A 25287-nucleotide genomic window follows, 5' to 3' on the forward strand; every position below is an offset into this window, starting at 1 on the left:
GGAAAAAAGAATTTTTATTTATTTACTTATTTAAGAATTTATTTACTGACCACAGATTATTTAGTGTGGATTATTTAGTGAGGCACCTTCAGTCTAAATCTACTCCCTCCCATGTTTAAATACCTTGTGATAGCTGTGAAGCTGTGAATAAATGAATAAATAAATAAATAAATCGTGCCCTATTCCAAATAAAAAATATATGCACAGTCTCAATCCCTTTGAATATTTCTATACCAAAATCAGTGCAATTAATAGAACAAAGAACATGGTGACCAATATTAAAAATCCAAAATATTTGTGAAATAAAAGCACAGGTCCTAAGGAAAAATGGCAGCCTTCTGAAGTGACCTGAAGTGTAATTAAATATCTTGCTAAATTACAGTCTGACCTCCACATATTTAATTTCAGCAGCTCAGTTTTATTTATTTTGAGAGTTGAAAGGGAGGTTTGTGTTGAAGAATTGATATCTGTGATCTTGCAATCAGATCTGGATGTGAGGATAATTGATTTATTCCTCTGCCAACACGGATATTAGTGCAAGACTGGAGCATAAACTGCTGAAATGTAACACTCCAGAAGATGCAAAGTTAGTCTCAATTAAATCTCTTGATAAAGCCCTGCAAGACCAAATTTATTACAGATTGAAAATACAACTCTGGTGATGAAGCTGCAATGTAATTAAATGTAGTTACATGTAGAAAAAAATGTGAATATTACATTAGAGTATTAATCAATTAAACCACACAACTTTAATTGGCATTTTTGTGGAAATCATTACCTAAAGTCAGGTTCTTTTTTGCAGTACACTTAATTTGAATGTAAGGTGCTTAATTTTGATATTTGGTGAAGAACAAAGAACCAGGAAAGTTTTCCAAGGAGTCAGGGCAATTGTTCAGATCTCTGCCATTACCTGGGAATAACTTTGACAGATTCAGCTTCTACAGAAAGGTGAGCCCCGTGCTAATCATTTTGTGCTAATTAAAAGAGGTTTTTATCTTTGTGAGAAATGGGTTTTAAGCAGTTTTCTCATGAAGGTAATTGTGCATTTGCAAGAATAAAGGGTGGTCAACATAAATTGGTGTATTTGGGGAACCTGGACACCTCTACAGCATTTATAGTTTTGAATAATTTCTGATATGAAACAGAAAACCACAGACACTGCTGGCAGGCAAAGCTTCTCTCACAGAAATCCTTGGAAAAACTTTCAGGGAGCAGAAGGAGGAGGAACCAGCTGGACACAGAGCACAGCAAGGCCAGGCTGAAAATATTCCCTGAAAGTCAAACAGAGGAGCTCAGCTACTCCAAGGTTACACAGCAGAGCTGGGAGGTTTGAGGGCTGATATTGTTCCCTTTTTTTTTTCCCAGGCTTCCTTCCACCCTCCTGTAAAGAACAGCTGACAGACATGGTTATTTTATTTGAGAAAAACTATTTTAGTAAATTCCCTGGTGCAGGCAAGGCCTTGGTTTATTAATAAAAATAATAACAGCAACAACAACAGAATGTTTTCCCAATCTAAAATTCTGATTTTCTTAGTCAAAGCTGTCAAGATTAAGTCCAAGTTACAATATAACAGAAACAAGAAAACCTGCAGCAGCTTTACAGCTCTAAATTAATTCTGTGCCAACATAAGCAGGAGCTTGTCTTGAAACAGGGACTGGTTTTGCCTGTTCTGCTTTAGATTCCCTTGCATGGGGAGGCTTTGATTCCGTTTTCTCATTTACTCACAAACTTTTCCAGGGGAGGGGAACCTCAAAAATCAAAAAATGCTCATTGTGGAGCTGAGTGCATTCCATGCCAGCAGAGGATTTGAAGCAAAGCCTGTTCCTGTGTGTGAAAAGGTTACACAAACAGCACTGGGGGCAGCAGTGCATGTGCTGTTGAACCAACCCAGAGAAAGTGAATTCCAGAGTTGAGAGTTGGCTTTGGACATTTGTTCTCTTCCTTTTGATGTGCCCAGGCAAGTATTTGGACTTGCTGCAGGAGATAAGGTCCAACAAAGGAGCAGTGTGAGCTGCCAGGTGAGCAGCACTGGAGATTTGTTCCTCTCTGTGCAGGGCAGGATGTGGCAGTAACACAAGATTGTTGTTTCTGCAGCTTGAGATGAGGAATTATGTAAAATATTTGGCCTTGCAACTGAAACTGTCATCTGTTTGTGCCATGAGTTGTGGAAATATTATGTCCCATCCCTGGAGGTGTTCAAGGCCAGGTTGGACAATCACAGAATCCTCAGGGCTGGAAGAGCCCTCCAGGATCACCCAGTGCCACCAGCATCCCCCAAACCCTGTCCCCAAGGGCCACACCCACACTGTCACCCTAAAGCTCACCTGAACTTCACCTGATGCCTTTGATTTGTAGGAACCTGACCTTTGGGTGGGAGGGACCATCCTGGAGACTCCTCACAGCCCTCAAGGGGTTGGGGCTGGGAGCAGATGAATTGTGAGTTGGAGCAGCCTGAATATTTGCTGGATGTGCAGGTGCCTTTTGCTTTGATTTCATGGAATCCCCAGGCTGGGAAGAGCCCCTCAGGATCCTCCAGTGCCACCCCAGTGCCACCAGCATCCCCCAAACCCTGTCCCCAAGGGCCACATCCAGCCTGCTCCTGAACACTCCCACAGACAGTGACTGCAAACCTCCCTGGGCAGCTCATCCCAAGGCCTGACTCTGCCAGGGGAAAAAACTTTTCCTGAACATCCCCTGGCACAACTTAAAGCCATTTCCTCTCCTCCCTTCACTTGAAATGTGAGAGCAGAGCCAGTTTGTTCCTTGTTTATCTACAGAGCCAGCATGCTAGAGATCCACTAGGGATAAAATTGTTATTTTAGAACACTCGTTGCATTAAATTTCCAAGTGCAGGACAAGACCTTGAGTTCAGAATAATAAAAAAAAAGGTTGTGGCTTCATGCCCTGTTCAGGAAACAACTGTCACGTATCTCTCAATGTAGGTGTTGGCTTTTTTCTTGTAGCCTTGCATTTTGCATCTTTTTTTTTTAATCTTTTCACACACACACCAAGTATCTGCTAGGATCAGACTGATCCACACCTTCCTTTCCCAGACCTGTGTTGTGATGACTTTCCCTATAAAATACAGAAAGTATTTGATAACTTTTGTGCATAACTATATTGGAGGAACAAAGGATAACTTCTTGTCTGCTGTGTGTTCTGAAGGAGCAATTCGTGTTTGCAGCACGTGCAAATCCTACAATTTTATTCCCTGACAGGCTGCTCCTCACTCTGATGTTTGGTGAATCCCATGAACCAGCTGAAATTAAATGCATCCATTTAGTGGGTACAGGAATGGGAACTGGAGACAGGTTCTCCTGGTTCTGCGTGGGATACAAAAGGGAACGCTGTGCCTTTAGGACGCCATCAGTCCGGGAATAAGGTGAGGTAGCAATGTGAAGTCATTTCTGAGGGAGATGAGATCCTTTCCTGTTGTCCATCAGGATATTTTGAGCTTTGAAGAAGCAGAAGATTTATCCTGGGCTCCATCACAGCCAGTGGGAGCAGCAGATGAAGGAGGAATTCTGTCCCTGAGCCCCTCTGCTCAGGTGAGCTCACCTGCAGAGCTGCCCCAAACCTGGATCCCAGCACGGGGAGGAGCTGGAGCTGCTGCAGAGAGCCCAGAGGAGGCAGCAGGATGAGCAGAGGGATGGAGCAGCTCTGCTGGGAGGAAAGGCTGGCACAGCTGGGATTGTTCAGCCTGGAGAGGAGAAGCTTTGGGCTGAGCTCAGGGTGGCCTTGCAGGGCCTGAAGGAGCTGCAGGAACCATGGAGAGAGACAATTGCCAAGGGATGGAGGGACAGCACACAGGGAATGGCTTCCAAGCAGGATTTGATGGGATTTTGGGAATCAGGAATTGTTCCCTGGGATGGAATTCCCAGATTTGCTGTGGTTGCCCCTGGATCCCTGGCAGTGCCCAAGGCCAGGTTGGACATTGGGGCTCGGAACAACCTGGAATAGCAGAAAGTGTCCTTGCCCACGGCAGGGGGTGGAGCTGGATGAGCTTTAGGTCTCTTTTAACCAAAACCATTCTGCCATTCCCAGAGAAGCCGTGTCGTGGCGCCAGGGTCGAGAACACCTCGCCCGCTCCTCCTCCTCGTCTTCCTCCTCTAGAGCACGCCTGCAACTAACCCGCTGCAAAGAGACAACGCCCCGAGTCACTTGTAACCATTCTGAGCACTCTTTATTCCTTTTCACACCTCCTTCCACCGCACAACCGCGCACTCCCCTCAGCGCTCGGCCCCGCGGCCGCCGCCTCCCCCTCACACTGACGGGAAGAGGGGAGAGACTCGACGGTCCCAAAGGGGCGGGGCGGCGCGCGCGCCAGCCCCCCTCCAGCCAATCAGCGCCGGGAGCGCCGCCCGCCCCCCACTGACGCACCGCGCTGCGATTGGCCGAGGCGGGCGGAGGGGGCGGGGCCTCGCGCCCGCCATGCTGATCACGCTGTGCTACCTGTACCTGTGGGCGCGCTGGGGGCCGCGCTCGGCCGCGCTCGTCCGCAGCACCGTGCGGAGGCTGCACCGCTCCCGCTGCTCCTTCACCTTCTGCGCCCGCCAGCCGCACCCCGAGGAGCGCGTGTGCCTCCGCATCGGCGGAAAGGTGTTCTGCACCGGCGAGGCGCAGGTAGAGGCGCGGGGATGCGCGGGGATGCGCAGGGATGCGGCGGTTGCCGCGGTAACGGGGATGCGCATCGCGGCCCCGCGGAGCGACAGGGATGAGGTTGTGGTTTGATTTCGGGGATTGGTGGCTGGCAGAGATTTAGGATTGGGAAAAAATGACGCGCAGAGGGAATTCCCACTGTCACAGCCAGCGGGAAGGAGGAGGGGACAGCCAGGTGGTCGCTTTGGTAGGGAATGTTAGTTCAGGTGTGCTTCCCTCTCCTCGCTGCTTGCTGGAGCTTGTTGGAATAGGAAATGGGCTGAGGGATGCTCTGTGTGCTACAAATGTATATATATAAGTATATACGTATATATGTATGTGTATATGTATATGTACATGTATACGTGTATGTAATATATATATGTATATGTGTGTATATATATGTGTGTGTGTGTGTGTGTGTATGTCTATGTATTAAGTGCAGCTTTGCAAGGACAGCCGTGGTTATAGGAAAGCTTGGCTGGGAGAGCTTGATAGAATTTCACAGAATCACAGAATGGTTTGGAATGGAAGGGAACTTGGAGATGATCCTGTTCCAAGCCCTGCCATGGGCTCCAAGCCCTGTCCAAGCTGGCCTTGGATATTTCCAGCAGGCACAGCTTGTCAGGGCACCCTGTGCCAGCACCTCCCCACCCTCCCAGGGAAGATTTTCTTCCTAATATCCATCTAAACCTGCTCGCTTTCGTTTCCTCTTGTCCTGTCCCTCCATATCCCTGGGAAAAGCCTCTTTCCATTTTAGCAACATACTTTGAGCACATACAAGGCTTTAGTCTATAAATATGTGCTGTGTGCACATTCAGGATTCGTGTTGGGTTTAAAACGTTGCTGAATCTGCCCTGGAATGTGAACTGAGCCTTTGGTTACTGAGAGCTGGGTGCTTCTCCCCGTACAAAATGTTGTTTTAAGTGAGGAAAATGAGGTGAAAAACGAAAATCATGGTTTTTTACGCATGAGCAGGGGTGGGGGAGGCTGTGGCAGCCCATGACAGTGGAAAAATCCTGTGCCTGAACCAGTTCCACTTGGCACTGATGGAAGCAAAACTGAAAGTGAGCTTGCTTGACTTTCAGGATTAGAAGTGGAACTCCCCTGGCACTGCCCCCAGCTAGTCTGACTTATTTAAGTGAATGCTGGGTTTCTCTAAATTTGTCATTAAATGCCAGAATTGGTCTGGGTAAGGCTTTTCTTGTGTCCTGCTATTTGCTGGTGTGGATATGTGTGTGGTTGGGAATTGCTTCAGCTGTTCCAGGCATTGCTGGGAAGGGATTTTTTTGGAGCATGTCAGTGCCTAAGTGCTCTTCAGGAAGTAGAGAAGCTTTTCATGACTTCAGTGGGTAAAGAGAACGTTTGCAGTGAGGGAAAACAAGATTAGAAATGCTGATGGAGTTGGTTCTATTTAAAACTAGTTGGTTTTTTTTTCTGTTTAATGAACAGATTATTTCACACTCAAGGGTGATGGTGGCAATCTCAGAATCTTTCTCAGCCAAATTAAATACTTAATTCACATTCCAGTAAAGCTCTCAAAACCAAAACAAAACAAAGCTGTGTTCAGGGTCGTTCTGTCTCACTTGCCCTGGATTATTGTTCTGTGAAGTGGATTTCAGCTGATTTCTGCTCTTTGCTCCACTCCTGCTCATTTCTGAAACAGCTTCTCCTCAGTCCTTGCACAGCCAGCACATTTTTTCCTGTCTGCAGTGCTATTCATGCAGACTGATTTTATAATCTGCTCGGTTTATTGGTGTTTACTGGGAGCTGGGAAGCCCTCTGGGGAGCTGCAGCTTGGCATGAAGTTTGGCATGGACTCAGGGCTGTTATTCAATATGTTTTTGTCTCTTTAAAATACGTGGTGGCAGCATTTGACTCAGAGAATCCCTGGGGCAGGTCCTGCTGTGCTGCACCTCGGTGTAAATGCTGTGGCCCTCCATCACTGGGGAGCTCTTTACATCATCTGTGGAGAGATAAAAGGTTAATTAAGATTTTTATTTTGGTTTCTGGGCAGCCAGCAAAGCTCCTTTGCTCTCTCAGTAGCTTGGACTGTGATCAGTAGCTTAAGACACCAGCAAGTCATAAATCATAACCTGTAAAGGTTTTTTTTTTTTTTTTTTTTGTTTGATCTTTGGCCAGATCGGATGTTTAAGGTACTTTAAAGTTTCCTGAGCTCAGTTCACTTTCCTTTGGGAGAAATCAGTATTTGCTTGTGCAGCTTCTCTGCTCACCAGGGGTTTTTGGATCAGTGAACTGCCCCCAGAGCCTCAATATTCTGTGCTTTCATTTGAGGTGTGCAGCAAGGAGCACATTTAGTGTTAGAATTCAGTGCCACAGGGGAATTCTTTCCTGCTTCTACATGGAATTGCTTTAGGTGTGTGCTCGTAGTATGGCAGAGTTATTTCTAATGTTTGCCATTTTAAAATACATCAGACAAATGAAGTTCAACGCTAAATCTACATAAAAATTAAAAATTGATGTAGTGCTTTACTGTGAGGTATCTCAAACGTATTTGTTGGTCTGCTGATTCCAGGTTTTGAGCTTTCTTTGTTGCTTGGAGAGGGTAAGAGAGGGAATCTTTTTTAATTTAATGAAGAAAACTTTTGTCCTATGGTCTGCTGAGTGGTGGATAGAAACACTTCTGGAAAAATTGATTCTGAATGAATTATTTCTTTATATTTTATGAATTTCATAGTGACTGAGGAATTGTGAAGCAGATGTAAGAGGATTCAATATTCAGTGTGCATGGGAGAGGAGGTTCAAATGTCCCTCAAGAGTCACAGTGCCAGTGGCTCAGGGGTTTTGTGTTCCACTCTCTCTTCCTGTAAAGCTCAAAGCTGGAGTTTGAGTTGGCTTAAAAACGTGGCTTGACACTTTCAGTTTTACTTTCAGTGTTCCTTTGTAGTGGTTCAGAACTTTATCCCTTTTTTTTGTCTCATGGGGAATGTGAAATAATCATCACCCTTGCAGGAAGGGTGGAGGGTCAGATATGAATTTAAGCTGGGCTTAATTTAAAAAGGAATTATTAAATCAGCTGTTTCCTGTACAGACTTTTTTTCCTTTCCCATTTCTTTCAGTTCCTTGATGACTTGAACAGGTGGAGTGTTCTTCTCGTTTCCCCCTTTATCCACCCTGAGAAGTTGCTGCCAGCAGAGCACATTGCTTTTGTGACTGAGAGCATTTCTGCTCAGACAGAGAACTTGCAGAAAGGACCTGACTCTTCAAAGGAGGTGAGAAACTCTTTGTTTCTTCCATAGAAGGGGGTACAGATGGGTTCTGATGTTGTTGGAATAAAAAAGGAATTGCTTCATGCAAATCACTGTTAATAATTAAGCTCTATTTTGTGTTTCAGACAGCCCACAGACATTTTGTTGGGACTTTTCTGTAGCATTTTGCTCTGGCTGAGAGTGGGAATTGCCTTCCTGCTCTGGAGCCAGACTGGGAGAAGTTGGGATTGTTCAGCTTGGAGAAGAAAAAGCTCCAGGGAGAGCTCAGAGCTCCTTCCAGTGCCTAAAGGGGCTCCAGGAGAGCAACTCTGGACAAGGGATGGAGGGACAGCACCCAGGGAATGGAGGGAGAGCACCCAGGGAATGGAGGGACAGCACACAGGGAATGGCTTCAAAGCAGGATTTGATGGGATTTTGGGAATTAGGAATTGTTCCCTGGGAGGGGCTGGGATGGAATTCCCAGAGCAGCCCCTGGCAGTGCCCAAGGCCAGGTTGGACATTGGGGCTGGGAGCAGCCTGGGCCTGTGGCCATTGTGGAAAATCCTTCTCCTGCTTTTTTTGAAGCCCCCTTTAGGCACTGGAAGGCTGTGAGAGAGGAGAGATGGATCTCACTGCCTCCAGGGAAGAGGAGAAAAGGGAAGATGTTCATGTCAGGGTGTGTCTGTGCAGGGTGTAATAAAACATCTGGGCTGCCTGCTGGAATTCCAGAGCTCTTCCATGAGCCAGGCTGGCATCACCCCTGGGGCCATGGATAAGGGGCTGTCCTGAGTGTCCCTAAAGGGCCATCTGTCACCCTGGCTTCCTGGAATCGGGTTTCAGGCTCCTTCTTTCAGTTCCAGGAGATCCCAGCCTGTCTGCTTCCCTGCTGAGGATCCTGTGTTTTCCAGGTCACTTTTTCCAGGAGGTGATCCAGCAATCCCCTGCTGGAGTGGACAAGGGGAGCAGAGGGGTTGGTAAACTGATTTATCTGGGGGCAGGGACAGGGGGACAGGCTGGGAATGGGCTCAGCTCCAGGTTTGGGGCTGCAGTCACACTTGGAGTGTCTTCACCCCATGGCAGTTCCAGAGCAGAACGTGGATTTGGAGCTTGTTAGTCAGGAATGGTGTCCAGGGATGCTGCATCAGGGGAAATCCTTGGCTTTGTGGAGCTCTGAGGCAGCCAGAGCTTGGTGGGATCTTTTCTGCTCAAACCTTCTGATCCTGATTCCACTGGGCACACATTTCCTTGGAGGAAACCTGCATTAACTGCTTTGGAAAGGATTTTATTGCCTTTGATAGGTGCAATCCATCCAGGTGGGCTCTGCTTCTGGAGATCAATGAGCTGTGCCCTCCCTCTTGTCTCAGAGTGCACCTGGCCAGTGCTGGGCCAGCTCAGATGGAAGAAATTCATATTATTTTTACTTCTTGTAGCAGAAAGATCCACAAAAACATCTGCATTGAAGCTCTAATTATCTATTCTTTGAGGGTTTATTTTTTTTTTTTTAATCTTAGGGGTTTGCTTTTGTTTTCTTGAGGATGGAAAATTTTGCATTCTAATGTGGGCATTAATTAATTAATTTGATTTAGAAAGCTCAAAAGTGATAATCCAGTCAAAAAATCAAAACTAAAGAGGGAAAGGACTGCTGGTTTATTTTGTTTATTGTTCTTTTGTGTGAATGCAGTCAAGTGCTCTTAATTTTGGTACCTCTGGCTGTCACCATAGCCAGGGGCTGTGGGAACACATTGCTCTTGGGGGAATTTCTGGCCAGAAAAGCCAATTTTTGTAGGACCAGCAGTGACTGGTGAAGTGAGGCAGACTGAAAAACCATGAGTATGAATAATGTCTCATCCCTGGCTGAGACCTGGCCTTTCATCCTTGATTCTGACAGAATTTTGATTTCAAATCGGGACAGGAAAGCTGAAAAAATATTCCCTGGGGGTTTTTGCTCTGCTCTGGAGCCAATAGATTGTTGCCTGAGCAGGATTTTAGGGTCAGAGGTTTTGGTAAGAGCTTTCCTTTGTGAGGTGCTCCTGTACACTTTATTTGCACTGTGCAGCAATAACTGCATTTTACATCTGAGATTTTACTTGGTGCCACAAATTAAAGATCAAGACCATCAACAGATCTTCCTCACAGTTTCCAGGTGTGGGTGTTTTCTGTGTTCTTTGGATGAAAAAAGGAAATTTAAATATTCTGTGAGTCTCTCACCCTCCACCACAGGCACATGGAGCCTGGGATATGCTCTGGTGTCACAGAGCTGGAGTTTAACCCCAAAGTTAAAAGTGGTAAAACCCCACACACAGCTCCCCTTTTCCTTTTGGAAAGGGAATTTTTTCACTAAGGCTGAACACAAGTCATGGATCACAAGGTACCCAGCGAGGTTTCTTGTTAGATATCCAAAGGCCAGAAATATAAATATGGATTGAGAATTCCCACCTGCAGAGCTGCCCCAAACCTGGATCCCAGCACGGGGAGGAGCTGGAGCTGCTGCAGAGAGCCCAGAGGAGGCAGCAGGATGAGCAGAGGGATGGAGCAGCTCTGCTGGGAGGAAAGGCTGGCACAGCTGGGATTGTTCAGCCTGGAGAGGAGAAGCTTTGGGCTGAGCTCAGGGTGGCCTTGCAGGGCCTGAAGGAGCTGCAGGAACCATGGAGAGAGACAATTGCCAAGGGATGGAGGGACAGCACCCAGGGAATGGAGGGACAGCACCCAGGGAATGGAGGGACAGCACACAGGGAATGGCTTCAAAGCAGGATTTGATGGGATTTTGGGCAGGAATTGTTCCCTGGCAGGGTGGGATGGAATTCCCAGAGCAGCTGTGGCTGCCCCTGGATCCCTGGAATGTTCAGCTCCAGGTTGGACATTGGGATTGGGGCAGGCTGGGACAGTGGAAGTGTCCCTGCCATGGCAGGGGTGGGAATGAGATGATTTTTAGGGCTCCTCCAACCCAAACCATTCTGGGATTCTGTGACTGAATGGTCTCATTTGGGTTGTGCTAATCAGAAAATGTCTTTGGGAATGGTTTAGAAAGGAGACAGAACCATTGGGGTTGTTTGTTCTTTCTTCTTGTCCCCTTGGGAAATACCACAAAATTAAAACTTGGAGCTGGATTCTCCTGGATGTTGTAGAAACCATTTAACTGCAGTAACTAAAAAGGTGAATTTAGCTGATGGTCTAATTATCAACAAGTAGAATAACTGACAGCTCACCCTCAGTTTGTGCATTCAAAACAAGATTTTCCTTACTTCAGCCAGTGTTTTACAGCTGGTGTGTGGTGATGAAAACCCCAGGGAAGTGTGTCAGAGTGCTGCAGCTGCTCTGTTGGAATTGCACTTTGTCTCCCAGTTTTTGGAACATGGAAAAGGCAGATTTTTTTTTTTTTTTTTAAGGTCATGAAGGCAGGTGCTGCTTCCTTGTCTCTAAAAGTTCTTTCATGAGAGAACAACTGGTTTGTGTATCCCAGTGTGCCTCCTACTTGTGCAGTGTTTCTTTCGTGGAAGAAGGAATTTTTGTTGTAGATAAACATCTTGAACCCTCAGGGTTTAGTTAATGCTTCTGATAACTTTTATTAACCCCTTGTAGTTTACTTTTGTTCTGTTTATCAGCATTCTTGCTTGGAGTTTGTGCTGAAGGAAATAAAAAAGAGAATTTTTCTTACAGAATGTGACAAGGCTCTGGTGTCACTTTGGATGTTGCTTGGAACTTTTCGAGCCCTGATCTTTGGGAATGATTCCTTTGCACTCCCAATTTGTTGTTCTCTTCCATCAGGGCTCAATCTTTGCTGCCTAAACCAACCCTCCCTCAGGAAATTCTTTGAGTTGGATTCAATTCTCCTGCAGTTCCTCTTGCAAACTCACAATATTGTTGATACTTGGGCGATTTTTCCATAACCTTTCCCAACTGAAAGCCATCCATATGCTCTGTTCTAGATTGTGAAGTGGTCAGACTTTTGTTCACCCTTGGCCTATAAACCTGGTGAACCTTTTAAATTAATTGCTGAAGCCAGTGTAGATAATTTCAGTAGCCTTGGAATAGCCTTCCTGGAAGACAGGCTGCAGATGGATAACGGGATGGTGCCACACAGGATTGTTTGTAAGTATTCTCCTGATCGTTTCTGCTAGCACAACATGCTGGGTTTATGGTTATTTTTGGACTTTGCACGTTGTTTTTTTGTACTTAGCTGAAAAATTTGCATTTATTTTGGCAGTGTTTGCTTCCTCTTGGGATTGCAGGCAGTTGATCCCTCTGTAGCTCTGCTTTAATTTCATTGGATTGTGGAATGGTTTGGGTTGGAAGGAACCTTAAAAATCATCAATTCCCACCCAATGTCATGGGCTGGGACTCCTTCCACTGTCCCAGGGTGCTCCAAACCAGAAGTCACAAAATATTTTCTCCAAGTCTTGTATGTTAGATTAACAAATCTATTTAAAAACCACAAAAAACCCTGTAAAACTGGAAGTTTTTTAGTAAATGTTCTCTCTCTTTTTTTTTTTTCATATTTGAAATGAAAGTGCATTCAAACCTGAACATGGATTGAGAACAATTTGGTTGGGCTTTTTTTTATACCTACCTGAAAAATTGGCATTTATTTTGGCAGTGTTTTCTTCCTGGTGGGATTGCAGGCAGTTGATCCCTCTGTAGCTCTGCTTTAATTTCATTGGATTGTGGAATGGTTTGGGTTGAAAGGAACCTTAAAAATCATCAATTCCCACCCAATTCCACTGTCCCAGGGTGCTCCAAACCAGAAGTCACAAAATATTTTCTCCAAGTCTTGTCTGTTAGATTAACAAATCTATTTAAAAAACCACAAAAAACCTGCAGAACTGGAAGTTTTTAAGCAAATGTTCTCTTTTTTTTTTTTTTTTCACATTTGAAATTAAAGTGTATCCAAACCTGAACATGGATTGAGAACAATTTGATTGGGCTTTTTGTTTGTTTGTGGGGTTTGTATTTGCTTTGCTGGTTTTTTTTTTTAATGTAGATCAGAGTGCACTGGCAGAAATTAAGTAATGACAAAATCAACAACATTTAGCTGAAGTGCAAGAGGACAGGAATATTGTCCCAAAAGAATCTGATGGGAAATTCTGTCTCTCTTGGTGCTGTTCTGCATAAATATTCCCCCAGGGAAGGATGGAAGCTGAGAGTGTCCCAGTCACTCTCTTTTTAAAATATTTTCAGCCTCTTTTTTCTTCCAGTGTTGGGTGGAAGCAGAACAGGCTGGGGGTGGCTCTAGATGGAATAACAGAGGTTGGAATCTATGAAATTCCCTTGAGATATTAAAAAGAAAATCTTATTTCATGTTTCTGCTCCAAAGGGGGGGGATGTAGTTTCATAAGGAAAGGGATTGAAGTTGGATCTGATGTGTTGCTACAAAATTTTCTTAATCGAGTTCCTCCCTGAATTTAAAGCATAATAAATTTATTTGGCTTTGTGTGAGTGGGGAAGGATTCAGGAAAATTTTTCAGATTTTGCCTTGAAGTATTTTCGTGGCTCAGCAGCTGAAGAAACCCTCCCAGTGAAGAATATTTTTTCTCTCCTCTTTGCTCTGCACATTTCATGCTGGCAATAATCATCTTTGCTCTTCTCTTCTCACCTGTATTTGCTATGAATTATCTTCATTTCTATCAATTTCAGGGGAAAAGGGGAATTTTTAACAATTCTTCTTATTCTCTTGTTTTCCCTTGGATTCTTAGCTCCCAAATCTTGCTGTGGGTGGGTTCTCTCTCCCTTTCTACAGGCTGAAATCAGTTCAAATATCTTTTTACTCCCTTTTCTTGTGCCAAAACTTTATCTGCAGCCTTCAGCAAGGCAAGGGATGTGGTTCGATGTCTATCTTACCCAATACCATCACTTTATCAGCTTATTTCAAAATAGTTTATTTCAAAACAGCAGCAAGTGATTTTAAACCCTGCCCTCCTTAGAAGAGCAGCATTTTTCCAGAGGTGTTTTCTTTTCTTCACTTTTTTCTTTAGGTTTATGGTATGAGTGCAAATCTGTGTTGTTCTTTGGGGGGGAAATAGGATTTGTTGTGTGAAATAAGTGAAGTTCTTGCTGTTACAGAGCATTTGTCCTGAAATTAAATTTCTGCTGTTAATGATATTTATCATAATCCTTTAAATGTCATTATTCTAACCCTTTTTTTTTTTTGGTTTCCTTTACCTTTTCCAGCTGTCCATTTAGAGGAATCTGCCCTGAAGGAGCTGGCCAAGGAAAAAGAGGTGAAAGAGAAAAGCCCAGACATGGATGCAGTAACTCCTGCTGGGAAAGCAGCATCAGGACGAGGTGAGGAGGAGAAATCCAAGCTGGAAGAAGAAAAGGAGCAGGAGGAGGCAGGAGCTGGGGAACATCATCACTTGCACCTTTCCAGCTGCCACGAGTGTCTGGAGCTGGAAAACAGCACCATTGAATCGGTGAAATTCGCCTCTGCTGAAAACATCCCCGAGCTTCCCGATGACTGCAGCAGCAGGACTGGGGAGAAAGAGGGTGAAAGTTTGGAAAAAGGAATAAAAAGGATAAACCTCACTGGGAAACCCCCTAATATATTGATTTACCTGGGCTCTGAGGCTGCCAAGGCGAGGTTTGAGCAGGTGAAGTCAGTCCTGAGGGAATGCATCGATGCTGAGAGCTACACCATCTACCAGCTGCAGCAGGAGCAAGTGCTCAGGGATCCTTGGGTTGAAAATTCCGTGCTGCTGGTCATTGCCACAGAGGAGCCCATTCCTGAGAGCAGCCACAAGCAATTCATGACATTTCTGTCCAAAGGGGGGAAGATCCTCGGGTTTTCTTCCTCCTTCACGTTCGGGGGCGTGCAGATAAAGCACAAGAAGAAACTGAGGAAAGCTGTGCATGAGCTGGTGGTCACCAAAAAGGACAACACTGAGGTGAAGCTGAACCTCCTGGCCAGTGGCTGTGTTTTTGAGGAAGGGGTGAAGGAAGATGCCAGCAGAGTGAAGGTGTTGAGTCGATTAAATAATGCTGATAAAGACACAGTTATTGTGCACCTGACTCATGGGAGCAGTGGAGGAGAAGCCATCCTTAGCCAGGTACTGTGAGCAGGGAAGAATTCATTTCCTCATGGCTGCATGAAAAATGGTTCCCATTGCATGTTCTTGGGGATTCCTGTCAAGGGGAGGTGTGGGAATCATGGAATGGTTTGGTTTGGAAGGGAACTCAGAGCCCACCCAGTGCCAGCCCTGCCATGGCAGGGACACCTCCCACTGTCCCAATGTCCAACCTGGAACTGAACATTCCAGGGATCCAGGGGCAGCCACAGCTGCTCTGGGCACCCTGTGCCAGCCCTGCCCACCCTGCCAGGTGTAAATGGATGTGCTGGATGCACAAAGGATCCAAATGCAGGCTGGGTTTCACTTGGTGTTGAAGAATGGGAATGTCACTGCTGTGAAAACTTTTTATTTTCACCAGGCAAGATCACACAGGGTGGTGAAACAAAGAACAGTTTAGTGCAGGAAGCAGGAATTTTATTCCTCAATCCGTGCAAATATCTCCAAGAGGATGGTGCCAGACTTCCCAGTGGTGCCCAGTGACAGCACAGTGGCCATAATTAAACCACAGAAAATTCCACCTCCACATGGGGAGGAATTTCCTTCCATGGAGGGGGCAGGGCCCTGGGAGAGCTGCTCTGGGAGGTGATGGAGTCTCCCTCTGGAGACATTCCCAACCCACCTGGACACTTCCCTGTGTCACCTGCTGCAGGTGACCCTGCCTGAGCACGGGTTTGGACTGGATCCTCTCCAGAGATCCCTTCCAACCCCAAATTATCCTGGAATTCTGTCATTTTCCAGAGCAGAACTTTCCCTTTCTGCCTGCTGGAAGTGGTATGGGAATACAGCTTGAGCAGATTTTGGGAGGTGGGAAATAAATCCCACAAAATCCTTACAAAAATAGGAATTGTGGCAAAGCAAGAAGTGCAGAATAAACCTTGCTGGAAACTTTTTTGTTTCCTGAATCCTTATTCAGGCTTTGAAGTTTTAAATGTTTAACATTCTGCACGTGTCAAATAGCTCAGAGGATCTAGGGGGTGGAATTGGGGTAGTCTAGGGTGAGCCAAAATCATTCATTCCACTTTAAAATAATATCCCAACAATTGCTGCCTCTCCAGTGTTGTGATATTGTGATTTCTGGTTTAAAAAAACCCAAACAAACAGCCAAAGAAAACCCTCAAAAAATTAAACAGACAAGTTCAAGTGTTGATAATATTTTTTGTTTCTTAATTTTACCTTCTGGTTAATGGATGAGGAAGCTTCCATGGGAAGGGAAATGTTGGTCACTGATTATTGAAATGATTGAAATATTCCCAGCTAAAGTTTTGAGTGATGGAAAGGCTGATAAGAGGCACCATGAAGTTTAGAAAATAAATCTGCCAAACACTTTGAGAAAAGCAGAGCAAGATTTGTTTTCTGAGATGAAGTTAAGGAACATAAAAGATGAACAAACTTTATGAAATGTTCTATTTTTACCAATATTTTAGGTAGGGAACTTTCTCAGGAGCCCAGAGCACTGAAATGGGATCAGGTATCAAAACTCTTGTAGCAGTTCTGGAGCTCATAAATATTCAGGGGGTTCTTAAAATTGTTTTTTTTCTTTTATCAGCTTAGATCTGCTGGATTTTTGGGAACTCTGTTAGATATTGTAGGATATTTATTGCTTTTTTTTTATAGGCAGCTCTACCACCCATGTGCTGGCTGCTGCTGCTAGAAAATGGATTTGATTTTGTCCCTGCAAGTTCTGCTTTGCTGCACCCTTTAAATTGATCCTCCTGCTGTAGTAAAACTTAATACTCCAGAGGTTTCCCCAGAAAAAAAAAAAAAAAAAGGGCATCAGAGAGCACAGCTTCAAAAATCAGATTAAAAGGATTAATGTGACATTTTGTAATTTTAAATGACTTCCAGTCTGGATTTGAAAAGCCCTTATTGTTTCCAGGGGACAGGCAGTGACATCAGGCATGAAATATTCTGGTAGATTTGTTCCCCTTTTTTCTGTGCTCCTCTGGTGGATGGCTGTGTCCTGCCTCCTTTTTAATGTATTTTGGTTTTTTACAATTCTGGAATTGTTTGGGTTGGAAAAGATCATAAAATTATCTCATCCCACCCCTGCCATGGCAGGGACACCTCCCATTGTCCCATTGCTCCAAATCCCAATGTCCAACCTGGCCTTGGGATCCAGGGGCAGCCACAATCATTCATTTTCCTGAATTTCAATGCAAATATATAAAACACATGAAAGAACATCATGAAATTTTGCAAAATGGAAGAAATGAACAAAAATAAGGGCTTTGTTTAATAGCAATAAATGTGTCTGCAGAAAGGACAAGGGCTTTGAATTGTCTTGTGACACAAAAGGAAAAGCAAAAAAAAAAAAAGGAGCCAAAAAAGGAGGTTTGTGAAGGTTTTTTTTCCTCTTGGATTTAATTTAAACTTTTGCTTCAACCATGAGGAGTGATTTTCTACCAGGTGAGAAAGTCACATTTTTAGACAGAAGGGTTTCCTAATCTGCACTGATTTCCATTAAATTCATGTGACTTGATGAGTTCTCCACGTCTTGTACAACATCAAAAAAGCTCTTCCAATTTTAATGAGAATTTTAATGTCATTTCAATTTTAATGTCATTTCAATTTTAATGTCATTTCAATTGTAATGGAATTCTGCTCGTGTACAAACCAGATTGTGACCAACCTTGCTGCTGGTTCTGCCAAACCTGAAAAGCAGAGGGTTAAATTTAAATTTAAATTGGTAAATACAAGTTTGATCAATTCCTCCAGAAAAAGTTTATTAAGAAGGGAAATTTGGGGTAGATTTCAGAGGAAATTAACAGCTGAATTGGAGTCTGATTTTATTTTTTTCTGTATCCTGCCAGGCCCACTTGGAGCTGGACAGCAATTCCATGGATGTGCAATCTGAAGAGGATTTTAATTTGCTCAAGATGAGCAATTCCAGGAGATACGAAGTTCTCCAGGAGATCCTGACTTGCCTTGGGCTGAGCTGTGAATTGAGTGAAATTCCTGCTTTAACTCCCATTTATCTGCTCTCTCCAGATGAGGTAAGCTGGGATTTATCCTGCCAGGGAAATTCAGTGTTCTCTTCAACCCTGCTATTTTCATTTGAAGAGTTTTCAACAGATATTCCAGGTAAGTAAAAATTCTCATTTTTAACCCATCACTGTTTTGTTTAGGAGGAGTTCTGAATTTTACCATGGGGGAATTGTGCAGAGTTAATTTTACTAATTGTTCTATTTCTCTTCAGAACTTTTTAATGCTGTTCATTTCTAAAACTGTAGTGAGCAACAGAAAGAACTGCTTTGAAAAACAGGATTTCTTTTTCTTTTAAATCAAGATAAAAAAAATTCTGCACAGGCTGGCAGCAAAAGAGGAAATGGGAATTGTGAAGAGCAGAGTGGAGTGGATAGGGAAAGATCCAGGATTGCACAGGGAAAACCTTGAATTCCTGAGGATGCTCTGATATTTCCTGGGAATATTTCTAATTCAAATGTCAGCTCTCAATTCTCCGTGTGAGACACTGCTCTGAGGAATTGTGAGGAATACATAAAGCAGTGATTTTTCACTTGTTCTTCTTTAGAACACAAATTCCAAGTGTGTGAATTGATTCTCCATTTGTGTGGCAATGTGGAAACAAAACTAAAACTCATTTAACCTTTATGACTTTTATTAAATGTGCTCAGGACACAAGACTTGTTTATTGAGCTCTTCCTATTTTTGTTCTCCTCTTTCACTGTTGTTTTTTTTTTTTTAAGTGATTGTTTCTATCCAGTGCCTTTGGACTTTTTAAACGTGGCATAAATTAAAATTCAGCTAATTTCTATCTAAACTTGCCATCTAGTGGCATATTCCAGGGTTGCAGTCCATCAAGTAAAGATATTTTAACTGTATATTCTCTAGTTAAAAGTTTATGCCACTTCATATATATTAAAAAAGTTTCTACCAAATAGTTTTTAAAATTTTAATAATAGATTACATGAATAAACTATTTTATAATTTAAATACTAAACTTTATTAATTTTAATGTGGTTTCGTGTGATTTAAATGGTTTTATTCACATATTCTAATGGCAGTTTTGCTGTGTGTAGTCATTGTTTTAATGTCTCCTTTTAGCCAAAAAATCCTGTGTAAAAAGAAATTGCAACTTGTGTGTAACAAGAGAGAGCACATGAAAATAAATACTGAATGTGTTAGAGTTCAGCTTTCTCACCAATTATTTCTTTTTGTCCATCCATCCTGTTCTCCTTAGGTCTCCTTGCTTTCCCAGAGAGCCAGGAGATACCAAAAATGTGAATTATTGGAGGAAATCCTTAATTGTATTGACAGCAAATGATTTTGGGGTGATTTCCTAAGGTTTCCCTATAATAAAAATGCCAGAATGAGTCAATTAATGATCAAGCAAGTTCAAGGTCCTGTTAACAGATCCAAAAATAATGACAAATATTTTTACTATTCCTGAAACTTGGCAGCTCAGGAATGATTCCTCATCCCCAAACTGGAGTTTCCATTGTGTTTAAAAACTGCTGGCTCCCCTCACCTGCTCACATTTTTCAAATTAATTTTAGGAACCCCAAGCTCCTTTTGCTTATGAGGAAGAAATAATAATTGGGTTTGCTCTGCCTTTTCTACTCCATTAAGAAAAAAAATAAAGCTGAGGGTTTTTTTTGGATAATTTTAAAATTCTTTCAATTTTAAGTGCAGGTTTGGGGAGTTCTTCAATTTACAGCAGAGCTGTCCCCAGTTCTGGGGGATTTCCTTGGTGCCTCTTCCATCTTTTGTCACTTCAGACCTTGCACCAGACCTGTTTTCTGCTACATTTTGGGCATCAAATAAAATTCTAAACTTTATTTTCTGAACAAATAGCTTCTCCTGATTTTTCCTTTGCTGAAATTCCTGGACAATCAGTGTTTTTCTGCCTCGTGGTTGAGGTGCTGTTAATAACCCCATCAAACCTGTGCTGCTGATTGATATAAATGTGATTATTAACAATTTAAAATGTTCTTTTCCACTGTGAGTCTCGTTTGGTGCCTTTTGCAGTGGAATTTGAAGCTGTTCCTGAGGGGTGGGTTGGAAATAATTTTCTTTTCCTCCTTAACATTCCAGTTTTGAAGTTTTAATTTCCAGTTCATGGACCTTAAAAGCACAGTCTTGCTGCATGGATTAAAAATAAGCCAACAAAACATGAGCAGAACTGGAATTATTATATTTTTAATTCAAATAAAAGCTCTGCTGTCTGAATAATGGATGGTCATGTCCATCTTTAAAAATTTTAGTTTTCAGCAGGGAAAATTCTGCTACAACAACAACAACAAAAGCAGAGTTTGAATGAAGAACAACTGGTTAAAAGCTTAATTAAATCTACACAACTTGATGCTAAATGCAATTTTAGAGGCCAGGATTGATACCAAAACCCAGCACCTTTGTCTTTTCTTTTTTTCTTGCTGTGCTGCAGAGCAGTTTTGAGCAAATGGAGAGGGAAATTCTGTGTCCCAGTGGGGAAGGGGGGACTCAAGTGTCCAAACCTCTGCTCTGTCGTCTGGCACCCACATGTTCAGGGGCAGCTCCAAGCATAGAGATCTGATTTTTTCTGCAGCTTTGCCCTTAAACTCTCAAATATTTGCTCTTTCAGCCATCTCCAAGGATAATTTTTCAGACATAAATGCCAGGATTTGTGTTTTATTGCTGGGAGTTGCAGCCTAGGTTTCAAACCGAGGATTTTGCTCCCAGTGGTGATTATTCCCATTAGGAATTGTTACACCCACACATTTGCTCATCTTAAAACTTGAATAAAAAACTCCTCAGGCTCAAAAAAATTTTTTTTTCTTGTGTTTGAGTAACTCAGTAGCTGGAGCAGAATCAGCTCAGAGCAGATTTCCACGTCTTGATCCTGGGGTGGCATCGTCTGCTTTGAAATTCCAGGTCCATTATGTCAGCCAAGAAAATGTGGAGTTACTTTATCCTGAATAAATCTTCCTTTGAGGATGGGAAATTTGAACTCTCAGCTAACACTATAATGAACCCTGATTTCAGGGTACATTTTGAGACAATTGTGTCTGAAATATTTCCATGCATATTCATGGGTGTCGTAAGACTTGAGATTCAACTTCAGGGTTTATTTTTAAATTTTTCACTGCTAAAATCAGCAACAGTTGCACTGAAACTCCAGAGTTTTTGTTGCTGTCCAAGTTTTTGGTTTATAAGTGAACTGAAAGTGTTTAATCTACAAAATAGGAGATTTGGCTTGTTTTATCCTCAAAGCAGGAGCATCATCCCTGCCTTACAGACAGTAGAACAAAAAAAACAAGAGCTCTTTGGAATTATTTATTCCAGAAAAGAAATTTGCTCTTTTCTCTGGCTCAAAAGTCACATCAGAGCTGAGTAAAATATTAAATGAGCAACAGACCGTGAGAGACTTGAATAAATCACTGATAAATCATTTATGTCTAATATTTTTTACTTTTTTTGTGTATTATGTGTATTATTTGAAATGAGCAAAAACCTTTGTACTTGAAAGCTTTTCCCAGTTTGTTTCTTGGCTAGAAAATATCTTTCAAGGCAAAGTAGCTTCAAGGCAAAAAAAAAAAAAAAATAGATGAAGCAATGTAAATGCTTCTGTACCAATAAAAATGTGTATTTGCTGAAGCACCTTACTGGTTTTGGGGGATGGATTTAATGTATCTGTACAGCTTAAAAATATTTGTAATTTAACTCCATGGATTTAGGGCTCTTTTCCACAATAAATTCAAAAGAATTTGTTGGCCTGCAGGGCTTTGAGTTGCCCGTGTGTGCAGGGAGGGTGGGTTTGCATTTGCTGGTTTTGTGTTCTTCCCTTTCCCCTCCTCAAATTCACTTTTGTTTCTTTATAACAAAAACTTGCAAACCCACAAGGGCCACACCAATCTTAAAGGGAACTTTTTTCAGTGTTGCCATTCATGGGAAGTGTCAGTGTCTGGATCCTGCTCATAATTAATGTTGTTTGCTGGTGTTGGAGTGTGGTTCTGAAGGGAATTGTTCTCCCAGAATATGGTTTTTAGCAGTCTGTGCCTCATTCTTTCCCTCTTTTTGCTTCATTAGCACTCAGGATAATGAAATTATGTAGGGATTGTGTCCAAATTCAACAGTTCAGAGCTTCTTTGGTCTGTTTTTTTTATCTCACTGATATCTCCTCTTGTTCCCAAGAGAGCATTTGTACCATTTGTCAGACAGCCCCATGGTGGAATAAATTCTGTGTATTTTAGCATCTTTTTATTCTTTCTGTATTACTCTGCACATTTTTATTAGTGTAGTTGAACACAGAACTGTTGGTTCTTGAGTTAAATTTGTAAACCTTTGGGTTCCATTTATTTGGTGAAGGTGAAAGCTTAAAAGGAGCTGAGTTTGTGGAGCAGATTTTGCAGCAGTGCAGGGCAGGATGCTTTTCACAGGTAGTTCTGTGCCAAGGCAGCCCTGGCGGGGAAAAATGAGAGTCACAGAATCCCAGAATCATCGAGGTGGGAAGGGACCTCCAGGACAATCCAGTGCCACCCCAGTGCCAGCAGCATCCCCCAAACCCTGTCCCCAAGGGCCACATCCAGCCTGCTCCTGAACACTCCCACAGACAGTGACTGCAAACCTCCCTGGGCAGCTCATCCCAAGGCCTGACCACTCTGCCAGGGAAAGTTTTTCCTGATATCCAATCACAACCTCCCCTGGCAAAATCATTTAATCTTTAGTTTGAAACATTGGAGTGTTGGCAGCTCCCTCAGCCCCTCCTGGGGCTCCAGCCCCTTCCCAGCTCCCTTCCCTGCCCTGGACACCTCCAGCCCCTCCAGGTCCTGTTTGACTTTGTCCTTCTCCTGGCTCTCTCCAGATACAAAGAGCTTGCTTGAATCACTGAGGGACATTAAAGTGACACCTTACCTAGAAAAATTGTTTTGTTCTGAAATAAAAAACCCCTTTTGCCTGTGTCTAGAGAAGGAGAATGGAGCTGGGAAGGGTCTGGAAGATAAATCCTGGGAGGAGCAGCTGGAGTGAGGCTGGAGAAAAGGAGGCTCAGGGGGGACCTTGTGGCTCTGCACAAGTCCCTGCCAGGAGGGGCAGGCAAAGGAGGAGAGGAAATGGCCTCAAATTGCAGCAGGGCAGGCTCAGGGTGGAGATTGGCAAAGAAAATTTCCCTGGCAGAGTGGTCAGGCCTTGGGATGAGCTGCCCAGGGAGGTTTGCAGTCACTGTCTGGGGGAGTGTTCAGGAGCAGGCTGGATGTGGCCCTTGGGGACAGGGTTTGGGGGATGCTGGTGGCACTGGGGTGGCACTGGATGATCCTGAGGGGCTCTTCCAATCTTGGTAATTCCATGGTATCAGGAATAGTAATAGTGACTGCAGGGAGAAGGCTTGGAGAAGATGATGATGAGGATTAATGACACAGTCCCGGGAAAAGTTTTCAAGAAAATTTTCTTGGCTCTTTGTTCAGGGGCAACTTTTGTAACCAACCCTAGAGTGTAACATGGCTGTAAAACTAGAAAAGGCTTTTTACTGATTTGTGAGACAAATACTCAAGTGTCAATTGAGGGATTATTTATCCTGGTGGGAAACATTGAGTGACAAAGGAGCTTTGTTCTTGATCCCTCTGTAAATACGGCATTAAGGTGAAGGAGGGCAGGGATGGATGAAGGATATTGGGAATTAGGAATTGTTCCCTGGGAGGGGCTGGGATGGAATTCCCAGACCCTGGATCCCTGGCAATGCCCAAGGCCAGGTTGGACATTGGGACAGTGGGAGGTGTCCCTGCCGTGGCAGGGCTGGGATGGGATGAGCTTTAAGGTCCCTCCCAACCCAATCCATCGTGAAATTCTCTAATTATTAGAAGGCTGGATTATCTCCTGATTTGTTCACTCTTGAAACCTTTTCCCTGGAGCTGTTTTTTAAGGGACCCCTGGGATGCTGCAGATATTTCCAGAGCATTCACCAGCCCTGACCAGTGTCCCTGCCCAGCTGAGCCACTTTAGTGTTGTCCCTCTATTAAAATCACCAGGAATTTCTGTTGTTCCCAAAGCTGGATGCAGTTGAGGCTTTTCCTGCATCTCCTGCAGTGAGGGGAAGGTGTTTGCCAGCAGGGGACACTTCTGAGCTGGATTTCAAGGGGAAAACCAGGGAAGGGATGGAAAGCATTTTATGCATAGTGTGTTGTATATAGATTTGCATGGAAATATCTTTGCATGTCTGCAGCAACTGCCCTGTATAATATTTCCTCAGTTTTAAAGCAGCCTTTTGAAATTCCACAGGAATCGATGGCATGTAGTGTCAGAATACAGTAGAACATTTCCAATTAAGAAATCTTGATGGGAGATGAAGGGAATTCCAAAAGTGGGGCCAAGTAATTCCAGGTGGTGGTTAAAGATACCTTTTCCTATTTTTCTGTTTATCTTCAGGGAATATTTCCCCTGTATTTAGGGGAGAGGGAAAGGGAAATCTGGCAAACATTCCCTTTATTTTGCCCTTTTCTACTTTAGATTTTGTTTTCCTTCTTGATGGCAGCAAACATGCTGTTCCTGTTAAACAAGCACATTTGTAGGATATAATAATGAGCAGCATTCTTACTTTGCATTATGGTTTGTAAACAACTTTTGGGCCATGTATTGATTCAATAAATGTTTCTGAGGATCGTTTGGAAAATGCAGGAAGCTTTGAGGAGTGAAAGAAAGTATGTTGTTTATAGCAATCTCCATAAAAAGGGTCTTTATGCTGCTGTGAGAAGGAAAAGTTAATGCCTTTTGTACCGAGCAGCATTTAATCTTTCTGTGGAGCTAACTCTGATGTGAAATTATGATGTGCTGGCATGTGACCAAAGTGCCACTCATGGAATTGGATTCTCTCATGTTTCAAGGCTGGCTTCGAGTCAGTGTGCATGATACTTCACAACCACTTTCTTCAGCAGGCATGTTCCTTCTGTACTGGAGAGAATGGAAAATTTCATTATCCCCCCCAGAATGGCTTATGTAATATATATTTAAACCATTTGTGATCTCGGTCTGCTGCTGACTTCTCACTCTTGAGATGACAGAGAGCAGCACCAGGCCTGAGCATTTCTTGAGTACAGGTTACTCAGCAGAGTGGTGAGGCTGATTTTTTTCTCAGTTTCAGTTTTGTCTTGGAGTTTGTGACGGGGATTTAAATGGAAAAAGTCAAACCCTCGGTGGCAGATCGACCCAAATTGAGCTGTCACACTGTGCCTTGGTGTGAAGGCTGTAGTTGAAGGGGCTGGGTGTGGGTTTTGTTCCTGATGAAGCTTTTGGGGTCAGGGCTGCCCTGGAGCAGATTTTGGAGAGCAGGAATCCCTGCCCTGTGACAAACCCTGCGGATCTGCAGCCCTGACCTCACCGCTAAAGATCTGACAAAAGTGGAGGATTTCCAAACACTAAAAAAAAAAACCAAAAAAGCAACAAAACCCAAAAA

General features: G+C 43.4%; 1 protein-coding gene across 2 annotated transcripts in view; it reads left to right on the forward strand.

Moving 5' to 3' along the window:
• Positions 1–4417: 4417 nt before the first annotated feature.
• The window catches only part of HLCS (holocarboxylase synthetase), a 139115-nt gene continuing 118245 nt past the window's right edge, over positions 4418–25287 (forward strand). For both annotated transcript variants that reach the window (XM_088160499.1, XM_014880622.2), the window contains exons 1-5: positions 4418–4624; positions 7720–7872; positions 11775–11937; positions 14014–14888; positions 17720–17902. In XM_088160499.1, coding sequence (XP_088016625.1) covers positions 4433–4624; positions 7720–7872; positions 11775–11937; positions 14014–14888; positions 17720–17902 — 1566 coding nt within the window. In that variant the 5' untranslated portion in view covers positions 4418–4432. The remainder of the gene's footprint in view (positions 4625–7719; positions 7873–11774; positions 11938–14013; positions 14889–17719; positions 17903–25287) is intronic.

The sequence above is a fragment of the Sturnus vulgaris genome, chromosome 2 (genome assembly GCF_052056855.1).
Source record: "Sturnus vulgaris isolate bStuVul1 chromosome 2, bStuVul1.hap1, whole genome shotgun sequence".
Lineage (NCBI taxonomy): Eukaryota > Metazoa > Chordata > Aves > Passeriformes > Sturnidae > Sturnus > Sturnus vulgaris.